At 52.1% G+C, this 15611-nt stretch overlaps 1 protein-coding gene across 3 annotated transcripts in view; it reads right to left on the minus strand.

Annotated features, from left to right (window-relative positions):
* The window catches only part of CORO7 (coronin 7), a 61197-nt gene that overhangs the window by 33267 nt on the left and 12319 nt on the right, over positions 1-15611 (minus strand). For all 3 annotated transcript variants that reach the window (XM_089540094.1, XM_089540095.1, XM_089540096.1), the window contains exons 7-9: positions 14007-14057; positions 8912-8998; positions 7903-7985 (exon numbers count right to left, since the gene is read on the minus strand). In XM_089540094.1, coding sequence (XP_089396220.1) covers positions 7903-7985; positions 8912-8998; positions 14007-14057 — 221 coding nt within the window. The remainder of the gene's footprint in view (positions 1-7902; positions 7986-8911; positions 8999-14006; positions 14058-15611) is intronic.

Genomic DNA, 15611 nt, shown 5'->3' on the forward strand with positions numbered 1-15611 from the left:
GGAAGAGCGTAGCTTTCTACTTGTTTGCTTGTTGTTCTGCCTTGCTGTATTGTGGGGGGGATGCTGAGCAAAAACTATATTTAGAAAGATGGATAGAAAAAGTTAAGCAGCTAAAAGGGAAGAGGGAGCCTTTATGGACAGGCTGCAGCTCACAGAGCCAGAGACCCTGGTCTCACTCAGGGATTAATTCCCCGCCATCCCGATTTCTCACCTGTTTTTATAATGTTCCAAGTTCTTTCTCCTCCTCCCCACACTTTCCCCCTCTATCTCCAGCTTACTTCAGTTGCTGCAAACTGGGTTCAAAGTGCAAAATTAGTTTGCAACCAATTAACTCAGGAGAGGAGAGGAGGCAGAATCTTGCCCTTCCCAGGAGGCTCAGGCAAAAGCAAACTGCTGCAGACTCTCCCAGCTTTACCACAAAATAGCCTATGCTATGTGACTCTAGTTTGCTTCTTGAGGTACGTAAAAGGAATAAGCCCACCTGGAGAAAAGAAGGGAAGGGGCTTTTCTTGCCAGCTAAGAGGGCTCCTCTCTCTCAGCCTCTCTTGCCCCATGGCCCCTCCTCGTCTGTGGGCCTGGACCAAGGTGGGCAGCCAAAGAGGGCCGCTACATCCCCGCAGGGAACCAACTGACCCCTTGAATGGAGCCATTGTCGTCCTCCCGGCAGATTGTTCAAATTAACGTCCCAAATTCCTGCGAAAACGGCTGCTGAGCAAATATTTTCCTTATGAGCCACGTGCATTTTCCAACCGCAGCAGCAAGAGAGAGATGAAAGCGCTGCCCTTGTTACCAGGCGAGGAAAGGGGGGACACCAGCCACCCCTCCTGGACTCTCTGGCCAGGCCTGGGCAAACACTGGGACCTGCTGGGTTGCCTCAGTGGCATGCAAACAACAGCCCTCCGAGGAAGGGAGGGAGGGAGGGAGGGCTGCAAACAAAGATTCCCGGCTGCTTCCTTTATGCTGCTGCTCCAGAGACTGAAACACAAACCAGTGGGTTCAAATTGCAAGAAAAGAGATCCCACCTACACTTTAGCAAAAATCTTACTGATGGTAAGAGGAGCTGGAGAGTGGAGCAGGGTGCCCCGGAGGGTGGCAGGGTCTCCTTTGTTGGAGGTCTTTAAGCAGAGATTGGAAGGCCAACTTTAGGGGTGCTTCAGCATGGCAGGGGAGAGGACTAGTTGGCCTTTGTGGTCTCTTCCAACTTATATGACTCTTTTGCCCCATGAGGCTGAAAAATCCAGCAAAGAGGGAGGGCAGTCCCTTTAGAGAACAATCCCCTTCCCAGAACCGCTCTGGATCCCTCTGGATCCCCCAGCCAGGCTCCCAGGCAAGAGTATGGGGGGGGGGAAGAACACCCCCTCCCCACTTGTCCACATCTCTCCCATGAAATTGCCAAATGCACCCACATGATGAAAGAAGCCACCAAAAGAGCAGACAGCGGCTGCTGGGAGGCTGACTCAGCACCGGGTAGGATTTCGGAAACCTCTCCATGAAACCCAAATCATTCCTCAGAGCCAGCCAGGGCTGGGATGGCAAAAGGCCCCAAGTGCAGAGGAGGCCGATGCCAGTGAGGATCAAGGTGGCTGAGCCTTTTGGAGTTGGATTGGTGCTTGGCCTCCGGTTCCTCTGGGTGGACATCCATCCAGCCCCTGGCGATCCAGAGTGGCCTGGCCCAGTCCACCCACTCCCCTCATATTAACTTGTCTTCACATCCAGCAAAGCAGGAACTGAGTAGCAGTCCCAAGGGCCATGGGGGGCAGGATGGCATCCCCCCAATTCCAGATGTGCCCAAGAGGGTTGGGGTGCAAGGAAGTCCCCTCCAGGCCTCCTCACCTCTAATTGTCCTCCTTTGATTGCAGGCAGAGCCAAGGCAAAACTGGAATTTCCAGCTTAAGCCAAACCAAACCCTGGAGATCCTTATCAGCAATTCTTCTGGCCTCTTTGCTAATCGCTGGCTGCTGGTGATTAAGGGCCAATTGCAGGGGAAGGAAAGCTGCTCAAGGGCAGGGTCCAGCCCCATTCCCAGAAAGAGGTCTTTGGGGCTGTTGGGGAGAACCATGAAGCAGCTGCTTCAGGGCACCGGTGGCTGTTTCCCCCAGCTGACTGTCCTGACTTCCTATGGCTTTATATGGCTGCTAAAAGATGGAGGCCATAAAGACTTTGCTTGCCTTGTGCTATTGTGTATAAGGGCCAAGAAGTGGTAGATCAATATAAGTCTATATCCAATGTAAGTCTATATCCAATATAAGTCTGTGTCTATTCAAGACAGGGGTGGGAAATAGGCCACATGTGGCCCCCAGGGCCATTTCTGTGGCATCTTGAGTTCAAACAATTTATATTATAGATGGTGATGACTATCACTTCAACAGTATGACAATTTTGTAAACAAAGGTAACCATAAAGATCTTTAATCGTCCTTCCTAAAAGCATTGCCGGGACTAGGAGAAAGGAGGAATTTGGGACCATTCTGATATTTACAGCAACAAAGAAAAAAGTAACATCATAGCCAGGTACTTGAATGAGAAATGCAACAACTCACTGGCGTCCACATTGCAATGGAAGAACAAGGTACTTTGAGGCCTGGGTTTTCATGGCTAATGGTTGCCCCCTTGGGCTACCAGGACCCCCCAGCTCTGCTCCTGCAGCAGGAGGAGGCATTCTGGTGGCAATGGCTGCCAAGGACTCACCCGGTGCCAGTAGAAGGTCAGGGTGTTTCTAGTTCTCATTGTTCAGTACAGTACTATAGCCAAGGGTCAAAAGACAACCCAGCCGCCTTCAGAAATTGCACCGTGGGGCTTCTTCATCCAGGCAATTAAAACGACAACAAGGTTTCAGAGAACGGGGCAGTTTTTCCTCCCTCTCTCTATGGGCTGTGATCCAGTTCCTCCCAGGTTGCAAGAAAAGGAACAAAATACAAAGTTCTCAGAAAAAGGATGTCTAAATTCCTGAAGGCAAATGTCACCTTACAAAGGCCCAGAACTGCCTCCTGGTGTGAGGGTTGCCAAGCTCTTCCTCCCCTTCGGCTCCGTAGACAAAGACGAAACAAGGCCTTTCACACCACTTTTCTAAGGTTTTATTCGGCTGGGTTTATCCATGCAATGCAATGAAATGCACATGTGGCTCCCTCCTCTCTTCATTAACCCCTTCTTTTTAATTCTTCATCCTCCCTTGGGCCACATTTTTAGAATTGCCCTAAATATCCTAAAAGGGCAGCAGATCCCCTCGGATCTTGGAATCTAAGGGGGTCACCCCTGGTCAGTCCTTGAATGGGAGACCGCCTATGAATGCCAGGAAAGAATTGGCAAAGCCACTTCTGAGGATTCCTTGCCTAAGAAAACCCCATGCAATTAATGAGGTCGAGGGGCAACTTGAAGGCATGCGGTCCCTGTGGGGCAGAGGACTGCCCTCTTGTACTTTGTCAGCTGCTTTCCACGTCAATAAATAACCATAAGAAAACACCATAAGAAAACAGAAGCCGAGGCAGCCTTGCGCTGTGATTTCAGGGCCCCCTTTGCCCTGGGGCTGGGGATTAGGGGACTAAGTCCGGCTGGCAGGCCCTGCCCAGGTTCCCCTCCGGCCCCAAAGCAGGGGGGTGACCTTGCAAGGGGGGAATGCCTGTAACCAAAGCCAGATCCAGGAGCTGGGGGAGAGGGGCCTCTGCTGGCCTTCCCTGCAGAGGATCAGTGGGGAGAGGGAAGGCCAGAGGGTCCGGGGGCCATGGGGGTGAAGGGAGGAGGGGGTTCCCTTCTGCCCCCTTCCCATATCCCCTCATTCCTTCAGACCATGTTTGGCTACCAGGTTTGGTCACAGGAAGAGCCCCAAGCTTCCTCCCACAGGAATGGGGATGTGTAGGGATTCAGAGCTGGGGGGCAAGGAACTCTCTTTTGGGGTGCCCCCTCCCAGGACCCTTCAGTCAACACAGCTGCTCAGGAAAAAGTAACTTCTCTTCCACAATGCAATGCTACAGGTTGGCCTGCTGCAAGGCTTACCCGCAACTCATGTACCACTTCTCCCATGCTTTGCAAGCCAAGCAAGGAGTGGGGAGCTAAACTGGCATGGGATATCTCCCCTTCTTCTGTTGTGGGGTGAAGTCAGGGTCACTCTGCCACCCCCCCCCCCCCAAGATTTGAAAAGAAATAAAAAAGAGGGTTGTGCATAAAAGAGCTTCACAGCCAACTTGGAGGGAATGAGTTACAAGGGATGTAGTTACCAGTAATGTGTGACCCCAAAGCTAATCTGCAACACCCAGCGGCTGTGGGACTGGCCCCAAGTCAGTGTTACAGCCCTAAAATGTAATGCAGGGACACTGCTAAAGGGGGCAGAAGGGCTGGGAAGGCATGCCAGGCTGTTGGGGGGCAGGGAGAGAGGTAGGGGGCTTCAGGAGTGTCGGGAGCCAGCCTCTCTCTCTGTCACAGCCATACTGTAACCCACACCCACACATCCACACAACCCCTCCCAAATCTCTTGGCTCTTTCCCCAGCCCCTCTTGCAATCTCAGATCCAAGCGCCTGCTATTCATTAACCAAGAGGAAGGGGAAAGGGAGCTCAGGCTGGGAGCTTCTGTTGGAAACGGCAGTGGCGGGGCTTGCAGAAACCCCAAAGTTGGCTCCTGGAAAGGCTGAGCTCCCTGCCATGTTCCCCCCATCCCACCCCATTCCAGAGGCCCCTGCAAAGAGGAGCCATCAGCTTCCTGCCCTCCCCACAGAGAAGCACAGAGGCAGCCTGGGGGGACAAAGCTGTGCCCCATAGCCACCCAACACTCAGCCATGGCCCCCTTCTCTTCCTTCTCTCTCCCATTCCTAAGAGAGGTCCCCCCCCCCCCAAATATCTGAGTGCCCAAAGCGGTCTCTATCAGCAGAAGTTAGTCAGGAGGACTATGCCATTGCATTTAATAGGACTTGCTCATCCACAGATTTTGGTATTCAGAGGGGATCCTGGAACCTAAGATACAGTAAGAACACAGGGCAGCAAACATGCAAGATCAATTGATTTACTCTAAAACAATGACAAAATAATTCAAAGAGACCAAAAACATATGAAGTCATAGAATATGAGAAAACTGGTGGAAAAGCAATGTCCTAATTCAGTACTCAAAAGGCTTTTGGTGCCACTGGCCAAATGGACTCCTGGCAAGGTGCAAGATGAAGCCAGTGCCCATTTTGTGCCCATGAGGGCCCCCCTAACTTTCTTCAAAGCAACAAGGACCCCCAGTTGCTGTTTCTCTTCCACCCTCCAGTTCACAGACCAGGCAGCGCCTGAGAGAACCGCCACAGAGTTCATTAAAAAGGCTCATCCCTTTCCCAGAGTTGCCCTGGGAACCGGACAGCGGGAGTCTGGCACTGCCGTCCGAGGCGAGCCAAGCGTGCAACAACCTCCGTCACTGGCCATCGCAATGGACAGGAGCCAGGCAGGCTGAGCGATCCCACCAGAGCACTGCTCCTCAGGCCTCTCAGGCCAGGCCTAGGTGCCCAGATGTACCTCGCAGGGTTGGCGCAATGCAGGAAGCCACGACAGGCAGCCAGGAAGGGCCCTTGCTTGTTCCTAGCAGATGAAAAAGGGGCTGCTGCCTTTAAACCCTTCTTCTGAAAGATTATCCTCTAATTGCCCTGGTGTTTCCCTGTTCAGTGCAAGGGAGGCTACAAAAAGCAGTTTTCTTTCTCTCTGTGTCTTCCCCTCTGTTTGCAGAATCAGGACTAAAGGCCATTTAGTCATCTTCCACTGAAGCATTCCTGAGAGGGAGCCCATCCAACCTCTGGATAAAAACTTCCCGAGAAGCATCTTTCCCCACCCTCTCTGTTCCTTTCATTTATGTATTGCTTTAAAGGAGCAACTTTATAGCGTTCTCATTGGTTTTTGACTGGCAAATGTCAATCCAAGTCAGGGTTTGCATTAGACTATCCTTGCAGCTGGTGCAATCTCCCACCTTGGAGGTTTTGTTTTGTTTTAGCAGAGGTCAGATGGTCACCTATCAGGGACGCTTTAGCTGTGAAGTTCTTACACAGGGAAAAGGGGTTGGTCTGGATGCCCCTTGGAGGTCTCTTTCAGCCCTGTCATTCTCTGGCAGCGCTTGCACAGGCGTGGCCCCTGTGAGGCACAGAGGTCGGGGGGGCACAAGAGCAGACCCTTCCAGGGAACAGGAAGGCCCAGGGCACTGGGGTACTTTGTCTTGGGAATAGCCATACCTCCCTCCACTCCATGGGTGGCAGCAGCAGCAGCTAAAAGTGGCCAGGGGCTCACTTCTGCTGGAGCTGGGATGTTTCCAGGGCAAAAGAGGGGGGGGGGGGGGACTAAATTTTGCCTATTGCAACTCCAGCAAAACCACTCCAACCCAAGCCTCTCTAAGCAACCTGCTGGTTCCAAGAGCTTTCCTAGGAATGAAGTCTGGATTTAGACAAATGCTCTGCCCAGATGCTGTTGCCAGAGTGAGCAATACCAATAAGAACCCCTCTCTCTGTCTCTCTCTCAATTTCTCCCCCACTTCATAGCCACCCACCCTCGCCTGCCCCACTTTCCTGAAATCCGCTCCCTCTCCCTTCTTATCGGCCAGACTCTGATATGGCCAGGCAATTTTGCACGGCCCTCCAGAAGTGACAGGGAGATAAGAGAGGCACTTGTGCACAAGGCTCGCACACACAGAGGCGGCCGGCCACATTCCTCCGCTGGCAGAGATAAAGGCCCAGGGCCAAAATAAGCCAGCGGTCTGGAATCAATTGACTCCCTTACACCATGATTGTTCAGTGAGAGAGAGAAGGAGAAGAAAAGATAAAGATGAACAAGAAGGTGTTTTTCATGGTGGCCCACTAGAGCAGCTGCCACCAGGAAACTGTGGCAGGGGCTCCCCATCCCTGCCCATCTTGGCTCTCAGGAGCACAGGCACTTCTCCCCCCAAAACCAAAAGGCCCAAAAGTTATTTGCCCCCTCAGTATATCTATACTAAAGGCCAGAAGGGGAGAAAAAGGAACCTGGAAGGTTTCTTAGCCTGGTCACCTAAAAACAATCCTGACACACCAGAGGCAACCAGAAATCCCGGAGGTTCACAAAAAAGACTGCAGTTCAGGGCGGTACAGGTCTTGATCAGATGCCATAATGCTGGCAGCATTTCTCCTGTCTGGCTGCTGTCTGGGGTCTTGCTGGGTACCCCAGACCCCAATGCCCCACTTCCTTAGGAGACTGTACTGAATGCGGGGGATGGCCCATATGACCCACATCACTTGGACCCAGAGGTTGACAACAAAGCTGGCCAGAGAGACTAAAGATGAATCCACACCGCACAGTCCCACCGCACAATGAAGTGATCCCACTATAATGGCTATTGCTCCTTCCAAAGGAACCCTAGGATTTGTAGTTTTGTCAGGAGGTACTTAGAATCCTCTACTGCAGTCCAAACTAGAACACTCTGGCAGAGAGTTCACCAAGTTACAAATCCTGACATCCCTCAGGATGCAGCCATGATAGTTAAAGTGGGATCATAGTGCTGTAAGCGAGTGATGTAGACATGATTGCCAGGGGGAACTGATTTGATCCAACTGCAAGACAAGGTTCTAGCTTTCCACTGTCTGTATCTCTACACAAACATACACACACTCCCTTCTTGCTCCTGAGTGGGTGAGCATTCAGCTCATATCTACTACTACAGGTCACAGAGGAACAGGATGCACAGCGAGGGCAAAACACACACACACAAAAGCAACCACCACTAGCAAAGTTCATTGCAAGGCCCTGGTACCTCTGGCCCAGACACATCTCAAATCTGCAACCAAGGACAGGCAGAAAAATCTTTCTCTCTCCCTGATACCCACAAACACACACACACACACATCCTGTAGCATTTATGCCAGCACATGAGCCATGCTCACCATAACAACGGAGACACAACACAATCTCCGTTCCCGGGGATCCTACCTGGGTGATGCGTCCAGCGTGATGGAGGCCAGCGAGCTGCCGAATCTCCGGGTGTCCCAAAGCCGGACTTCACGTTCCCTCACCTGGAAAAGAGGGCAGAGGAGGGTCCCTTAGGTGACAGACCCTCTGCTTCCTTGCAAGACAGGCGCATCCCCAGGGCCAGCCCAAGGAGCCCAGCATTTCAATTTAGATTGGGAGGGGAGGAACGGAGCTATTTGTTTTTAAAATATTTTGTCTCCCACTCCCACTAAAAATGGCAAAGAATAAAACCAACATAAACTAAAACCATGTAAACGGTAAATATCAAACCCTTCTTATGCCTGCAGGCCTTTGATGCTTACCAAGAACCGACTTTTCCTAACATGCTGGATTGGCTATTTATTGTTGTCTTTTTAATGGTTTATGTATTCAACTGGTTTTAATTTTACTGATTGTTTTCACTGTTGCAAGCCACAGTTGATGAAGAAGATGATTGCGGGGTTAACAACAATAATGAATTATTTCACAACTTAAGAAAGACAATTAGAACTGGTTAGGCTAGTTTTAAATGACTGAACTATAACAAAAACAGCAGCAATAATGGATACGTGAATGTGACACACTTTCATGACACACACTGAGGCTGGGTCTGCACTGCAGAAATCATCTAGGATGACACCACTTTAACTATCATGACTCAGTGCTATGGAATTCTGGGAATTGTAGTTTAGTGGGCAAGCAGAACTCTAACAGAGAAGACCAAATGTCTCCCTAAACTACAGTTCCCAGAATTCATTAGCACTGAGCCGTAGCAGTTAAAGTGGTGTCAACCTGGATTATTTCTGCAGTGCAGACACAGCCTTAGGTTTCTCTCTCCAGTGGAGGTGAAAACAAAGAGTCATGTTGACTTGGCAGCAGACAACAAAGCCCATAAGGAAGCTTCCTGCCCCCCAACACCACCGACCCCCACATCGCAGCCCTTCAGCCAACACTCTTCTTCAGGATGGAGAGGGCAAGGCTGGTACCGTACCTGGTTGAACCCAACAGAAAGGAGACAGCCTTCAGCATTGATCCAGATCAGCCGAGAGTCCTTGGCATTTGCGTGGGCCTCGACGCTCTGTGGGGCAGGATGGAAAGAACATCAAGGTCTGTCCAGGAGGGATGGGGAGCATCCGTCCATTCTGCAGATCGTGCCATGTGCCTTCATGTCTTTTCCAACTTATGGCAAACCTATTGCAGAGTTTCCTGGGGCTGAGAGTGTGAGCCTTACCCAAAGTCACCCAGTGGGTTTCAAAAGCTGAGCAGGGATGCGAACCCTGGTCTCCCCTTTGAGTCACAGTCTCATCACATTGGCTCTCCAGTTAAGGTTTTAGAGTCATATAACGTTCTAGAGATGGTCTTTGCCATTGGGCTTGGGATAGGAAGGGAGAAATTAGGTGGAAAATATGGATGTCCCAGACTCCTCAACCAGAGCATAGAAAAGTGTGGTGGTGGTGGTGGTGGGGTGTTACTACAAAGCCCAGAATCCCCAACCAGACCTTTTTGAACTCAGTATATAAACCCTAGTATCCCTCTGCTTAAAATGGTTGCTCTGTATCTTCCTCTTCATTAAAAACTTTTGCCCTCCTTGTGGCCATGTTCTGATCTTGCTGGGCCATGTGTGTCCCAGTTTTTATCCAGGAAATGTTGGCAGCTCTCCTTGTTCTTCCCCAGGGCACCCCTGCAAAGCCCCCCAGTGCCAAGAAAGCTTTAATTTTTTTCCTCCAGTTTTGTTTTTTGGCCCCCAAAATCCCACCAAGGAGCCAAAAATGTTGCAAAATGCAGTGGTTTCTCTCTCCTTAGTCCCCCAAATGGCCCAAAACAAAACCAGAAGTGAGGAAGTACAGAGGGGTAAAAAATGTTCCCACCGACCCACTCCCCAGTTTAAGGGAACTGGATGGCCCTGCTTATTGGAAGTGTGTGTGTTTTCAGTACCCAGACCTCCTGTTCCACTGTTCTTTCTGGGCAAATTTGGTCTTGTGAAACAATACAGAAACCACAAAAGCTCATTGACAATGCCTGAATGGGGAGAAGGCACCCCCTTCCCAACAAAACAATGTTTTCTGCAAAAGCTCTTGGCCAGATGCAAGCACTCAAGGGCACCTCTTTTACTACATGGGGAGAAGGAGAGCGGATGGGCAAGTCCTGAACAAGAGAGGAGGGCCGCCAAGAGCTCTGGCCACCCCAGGCCTCCTTTCCCAGCCCCATTCGGAAAGCCAAGTGCCCACAGGGCTCTTCTTCTCCAGCCACCACCAGCCCCAGTCTCCGCAATGCTTCTCGGCTGCCAGCACAGCCGGAGGCAGGAAGCCTGTTTTCCACATTAGTTCCCTGGCTCAGCCATAATGGAATAATGGCTCTGTGGATGCACAAAAACTTAGGAATGTCGGTCTCGGCCTTGGAAGGGGGCTGGTGGGCTCCACAGAAAGCAGGCGCAGGAAATGGGGTAAGGAGGACCATGCAGGGCAGAGAGAGCCACGTGTGCCAACCCACCATGGCAGGAGGCAGAGAAGACAGAACAAATTGGGGCCTCTGCCATGCCTCCCCACCACAAAAATACAAGGTGGGGAGGAGGAGGAATTCGCTGCCCTTCCCTACCCAGGGATGTCCAGTTACCCTCCCAGGCCAAGGTCCACCAGACAGGCACTCCTGGCAAGGACAGCATTACAGACAAGCTGCCCTATCTCTCTTGAAAGGGGCGAGGAGTCCTGAATCAGTAGGCAGCGTCCTGGCGAAAGGGACACATCAGTGCCATAAAGACAAGCCAGTGTGGCGGCTTGAGTACTGGGTTCTGGAGAACAGGGATTGAGTCCCCACTAAACCATAGAAACCCACTGGGAGACCTTGGCTACGTGTTACACTCTCTCAGCCCCAGAGGAAAGCATGGGTGGCAAACCTCCTGTGTGAATAATAAATCTTGCCAAAATGATAGGTTTGTCTTTGCATCCCTAAGTAAGAAATGATTTGAATGCGCACAGCAGCAGCAGCAGCAACAACAAGCGCAAGCGGCTGTTCTCCAGGAAATAGCCTTTTAAAAGCCAGTAATATTACATCATTTTCTCTTCTCCCCCACTTTAACCTTCACTGCCTTTAATTATTTTACCGCATCCAGAATTATACAACTGGTCAAATTCAAGCATAGCACTGAGGTCCAAGAAAACCCTATGAAACTGATGGGCTCAACAGGCAAGTTGAAGGCACACAGTGTCCTCTGCACTTTCTTATCCTCCTCCTTTCTTCTCCTGCCCTCTCCAGCCCTGTCTGTGTCCCCTTGGTTAGTAACCCAGCTGGTCTCCTGCCATTCTGGTTGCCACATTAAGAACATCCCAAACCTTGAGATTTTCAGGATGCCTTCCAGGGGTACTATTCAGCACATCAAATTTAGCTAAGTGCTCAGAGCCTGTCTTTCAAACTGTAAAAGCCAAGTCCAGACATACTAAACTTTGTTCAGATATAGTGAGGGGCCTTAAGAGGTGATCCAACTTCTGGTAGAAAATTAAGGTCTAAACAGTGATTAAGACAGAATCTGTTTGGGCGACTACAGCTACCACAATCCCCCAGTCTGGGAGCTATAGTCCACCAAAGATCCTTTTTCAAAATCTGGCTAAATACCACTGGGACTGGATGCCACTCCAAACAGTTTCTGCCCCCAGAGAATGGAAGGAGGGCTACAATCCTTTGCCTCAGGCAGCAAAATACTGTGGGTCAGCATGGGAGGGGAGCAGTGCAGTGGGGCTGGAAAGCCAGGCTGGCAACCCTGGAAACAGAGGGAAAGGAGAGGAAAGGGGCTCCCCTCCAGGAGAAAGGGCTTTGCACACCCAACTGGAAACCAGAAGTCGGAACAGGATCGCAGCCAAAGGCCGCCCCCGTCCACATGCCCCCCCCGAACTACACGCTCTCAGCCTTTGAGGGGCTCCAAAGAGAAAACCAGCTGCAGGAACATTCCCACCCACTCCCCCAATTTCAGGAAAATGCAGACTGAGGAGTGGGAGGGGGAGAAAGGGAAGCACCACTTCAGCCGCGCAAAGGGAAAAGGAGGGTGAGCTTTCACACACACACAGCAAAATAAGTCAGTCTGTTCCGTGGGGTGACCCAGCCTGCCTGGGATCTTCAAAAGAAACCAGATGTTTTAAAAGGCAGATGAAGAAGCACATTGCGATTAAGAGAGCACCGCACAAGTACAGCACTTTGCATTCAGGCTGCAAGAAAAGATGCCCCTCGGGGGTTCTTTCATTGTGCATTCTTCCATGGCAGGGGGTCAGACTACATGGCCCTTGAGGGTCCCCCCAACTCTGTGGCTCTCCTTCCCAGTCTCCATCCCACTTCTTCCTCTGCCTGCACCCACAGGCAATGGAGCCTCCTCCTTTTTTGGAGTTCCCACCCTACAACTCCACAAAAGCTGGACTGCTACAACTCAGCAAGTGCGTCACTCTCTCTTGCCCTCCTCCCCTCTCACACATTCACTCACAAACACAACAACAACAACCATCGCCTTGGAAATGGCTGGTGAGGGTGGTGCCTCAAAGCAGGCATCCCACTCCAGTGTTGCTGATCTGGCACTTTGTTGTTACTGTGGTGGTGGTGTGCCTTCAAGTTGTTTCCAACTTACAGTGACCCTAAGGAAAACCTATCATGGGGTTTCCTTAGCAAGTTCTTTCAAAAGGTGGTGGTGGGGGGGGGGGTTTGCCATCCTCTGAGGCTGAGAGAGTGTGACTTGCCCAAGGCCCTACAGTGGGCTCCATGGCTGAGCTGGGAACTGAACCTTGGTCTCCAAAGTCGTCGTCCAACGCTCAAACCACTACACCACACTGGCTCTAAATGCCTTCCACTTGGGATGGGCAAATTCCTTTCTTTCCTGAATTTTCTCCCAATTGGACATGCTGGTTGGGGGGACTGGAAGTCACAGTCCAAGAAACAAAAGAACTTTCTCATCCCTGTTCCACCTTCCTCAAGAGCCCAGCCCTCTGAAAACAAAACCTTAACAAAGGACCGGTGGAGGGAGGAGGAGAGCCTGGGGTTCAAGGGTTTCCGAACCAGAGTAAAGATGCTGTTTACCCTGGCCTCTTGCCCTCCAGGAGAAAACACACCTCTAATTTTATTTTAAAGCAAGCAACAAGGAAGGCAGCTAGTAAGACAGAGGGGCTGTGCATGAATCATGAATGCATCTCTCCTTCCAGAAGAAAAGAAGCACCACTTTGGAGGGTGGGATGGTATGGTGGTTGCAATGCACCCGTTGCTACGCCCGCACCCCTAGCCACCGATCTAGCCGCCACGGCCTTTCCTAGGCTGTCTTTATGGCTTCCTCTGTGGCAGACAGATGGTGAGGGGGGGGGGGGGGTTGATGGAAGCCGGAAGTGGGAAGCCAGGCATTCCCCTTCCCAAGCTGAGAGCCCAAGAGGGAGGCAGGGCTATAAATAGGCTTCCCAAAGGCAGGCCAAGCGCTTACTCGCTCTCTCACTTCCTCCTTCCCACGGCTTTCTTGGGAACCAGGGATGCTGAGGACTCCCCTCAGAGGAGGGGCTGAGAAGGCTAAGAGTGGGAGCCAGGGACCCCCAGGGTGACCCCAGCATGAGAGAGGAGGGGGAGGCCTTTCCTTCCCCCAAACAATCCCACAGCCATGGGGCTGAAGCAGGGAGTGGCTGGGTTGATGGATGAGTGGGGTCTTCTCTGGCTTTCCAAGAAAGGGGCTGCCCATGCACATTAACCAAGCGCGGTCCCCCGTCAATGGGGTCTGGAGGATCAAGGAGCTTTGGGGGGAGTAAAGGATCTGGAGGGGAGCGACTCTGGCCACCCACCCACTCCCTCCATTGGCCAAGGACAAAGGAGAGACAAGGGCAGGCGAAAGCCAAACAGACAAATGTGTGTGTGTGTGTGTGTGAATGCAATTATTATTTTCCATGCTCCACGCAACAATATGGAAGAAGTGAGGGCTTAGGCCAAAGTGGATGGTGCAGGAATGTTGACATCTAGGCATATTTTGGAAAGTTTCCTTTTTGGACTACAGATCCCAGAATGCCCCGAGCCTAAGCAAATGTCCCATCTTCTCCCACACACACCATGTCTCCCACCCCTGAGAGGGAAGCAAATACCTGACAGGCCGTGGGTTTGGACCGTGGATCAAAGACCCTCAGCTTTTTATCCTGAGGAAAAAGAAAAGAGAAAAAAAGGAGGTCCGGAAGGGTAAGATGAATCCTGGTCCACCAAACAAAATGAGGACCCAGGTTCTTTCCCCTCCCCAGTTCACCAGACAAGCCCTCTCCCCACCCGTACTATGCATTAGAGCAAGCCCCCCATCCTTGCCCCTCTGCCAACCACATCCACAGAGGAAACCAGGGAGGGAAAGCAAGATTTCACAGCAGGAGTAGGCAAGCGAAGGCAACGGGCCTCTGGGAGGCCCGCTGCCGTCGCAGGGGCCCTCCTGGAGGGCCCCAGCAACGGCAACGGGCCTCCCAGGGGCCCGCTGCCGCCGTCGGAGCCCTCCTGGAGGGCCCCTGCGAAGGCAACGGGCCTCCCTGGGGCCCGCAGCCGCCATTGGAGCCCTCCTGGAGGACCCCAGCGAAGGCAATGGGCCTCTGGGAGGCCCGCCGCCGTCGCAGGAGCCCTCCTGCAGGGCCCCAGCGACGGCAATGGGCCTCCCAGGGGCCCGCTGCCGCTGTCGGAGCCCTCCTGGAGGCCCCAGCGAAGGCAACGGGCCTCCCAGGGGCCTGCTGCCGCCGTTGGAGCCCTCCTGGAGGACTCCAGCGAAGGCAACGGGCCTCTGGGAGGCCCGCTGCCGCCGCCGGAGCCCTCCTGGAGGGCCCCAGTGACAGCAACGGGCCTCCCAGGGGCCCGCTGCCGCCGTCAGAGCCCTCCTGCAGGGCCCCTGCGACGGCAACGGGCCTCCCAGAGGCCCGCTGCCGCCATCGGAGCCCTGGGCACCGCCATTTTGGGGGGGAAATGGCGGCGAAATCTCACGCAACCTTCCCTGATGTCGCGCGAGATTTCGCCGCCATTTTCACCCCAAAATGGCGGCGCCCATAGCAGGCAAAAGCCGCAACCAGCGGCGGCAGTGGCGGCAGGAGGAGCCAGGGGCCGGCTTAAAGGCCTCCGCGGGCCGCATCCAGCCCGCGGGCCGGAGGTTGCCGACCCCTGTTTCACAGCCTCCGACAAGGAGAATATAAAACTGATCCATCTAATTAGTACACAGTAACAATATAACTATATTGGCAGTGTAACATATTCAAGGATAGCTGTGTTGGCCATGCAACAAAATCCACAAAGGAGCTGAGATTTCCATCTTCTGTTTAGCAACTGCATTTTAATTACTGGTTTTTAACAACCTATCTAAACAAAACTTCATAACATACATAAAAACCAAATCAGCAGGGTATAAACCAACTGGGCCTTTGGCTCTAATCCTTCCTGCAAGCAGTAAATATGAATGAGAAGAAAGTGCTGACAATATCAAGAGCAGGCGATGTACCTTTGCTATCTGGGACCTCTGCTCCTTCTTGCTTTTTGCTCAGCCCACCAGGTTTTAGTAGTAGGGAGAAATGACAAACTAATCTCCCTTGCACTTGGAAAAGTTCCTTTTATGGAGAGAAACTCCCAGAGCAGCCACTAACTGGGAGAGTCTGGAACTACAGTTTCAAAAAAGTAACTTCCCCAAATTCTGGATCTCCCCCTCCTCAAAGGGCCATGACCTGGCACACTGG

Source organism: Sceloporus occidentalis, unplaced genomic scaffold (genome assembly GCF_023333645.1).
Source record: "Sceloporus occidentalis isolate IW3139 unplaced genomic scaffold, rSceOcc1.0.p SCAF_10, whole genome shotgun sequence".
NCBI classification, from domain to species: domain Eukaryota; kingdom Metazoa; phylum Chordata; class Lepidosauria; order Squamata; family Phrynosomatidae; genus Sceloporus; species Sceloporus occidentalis.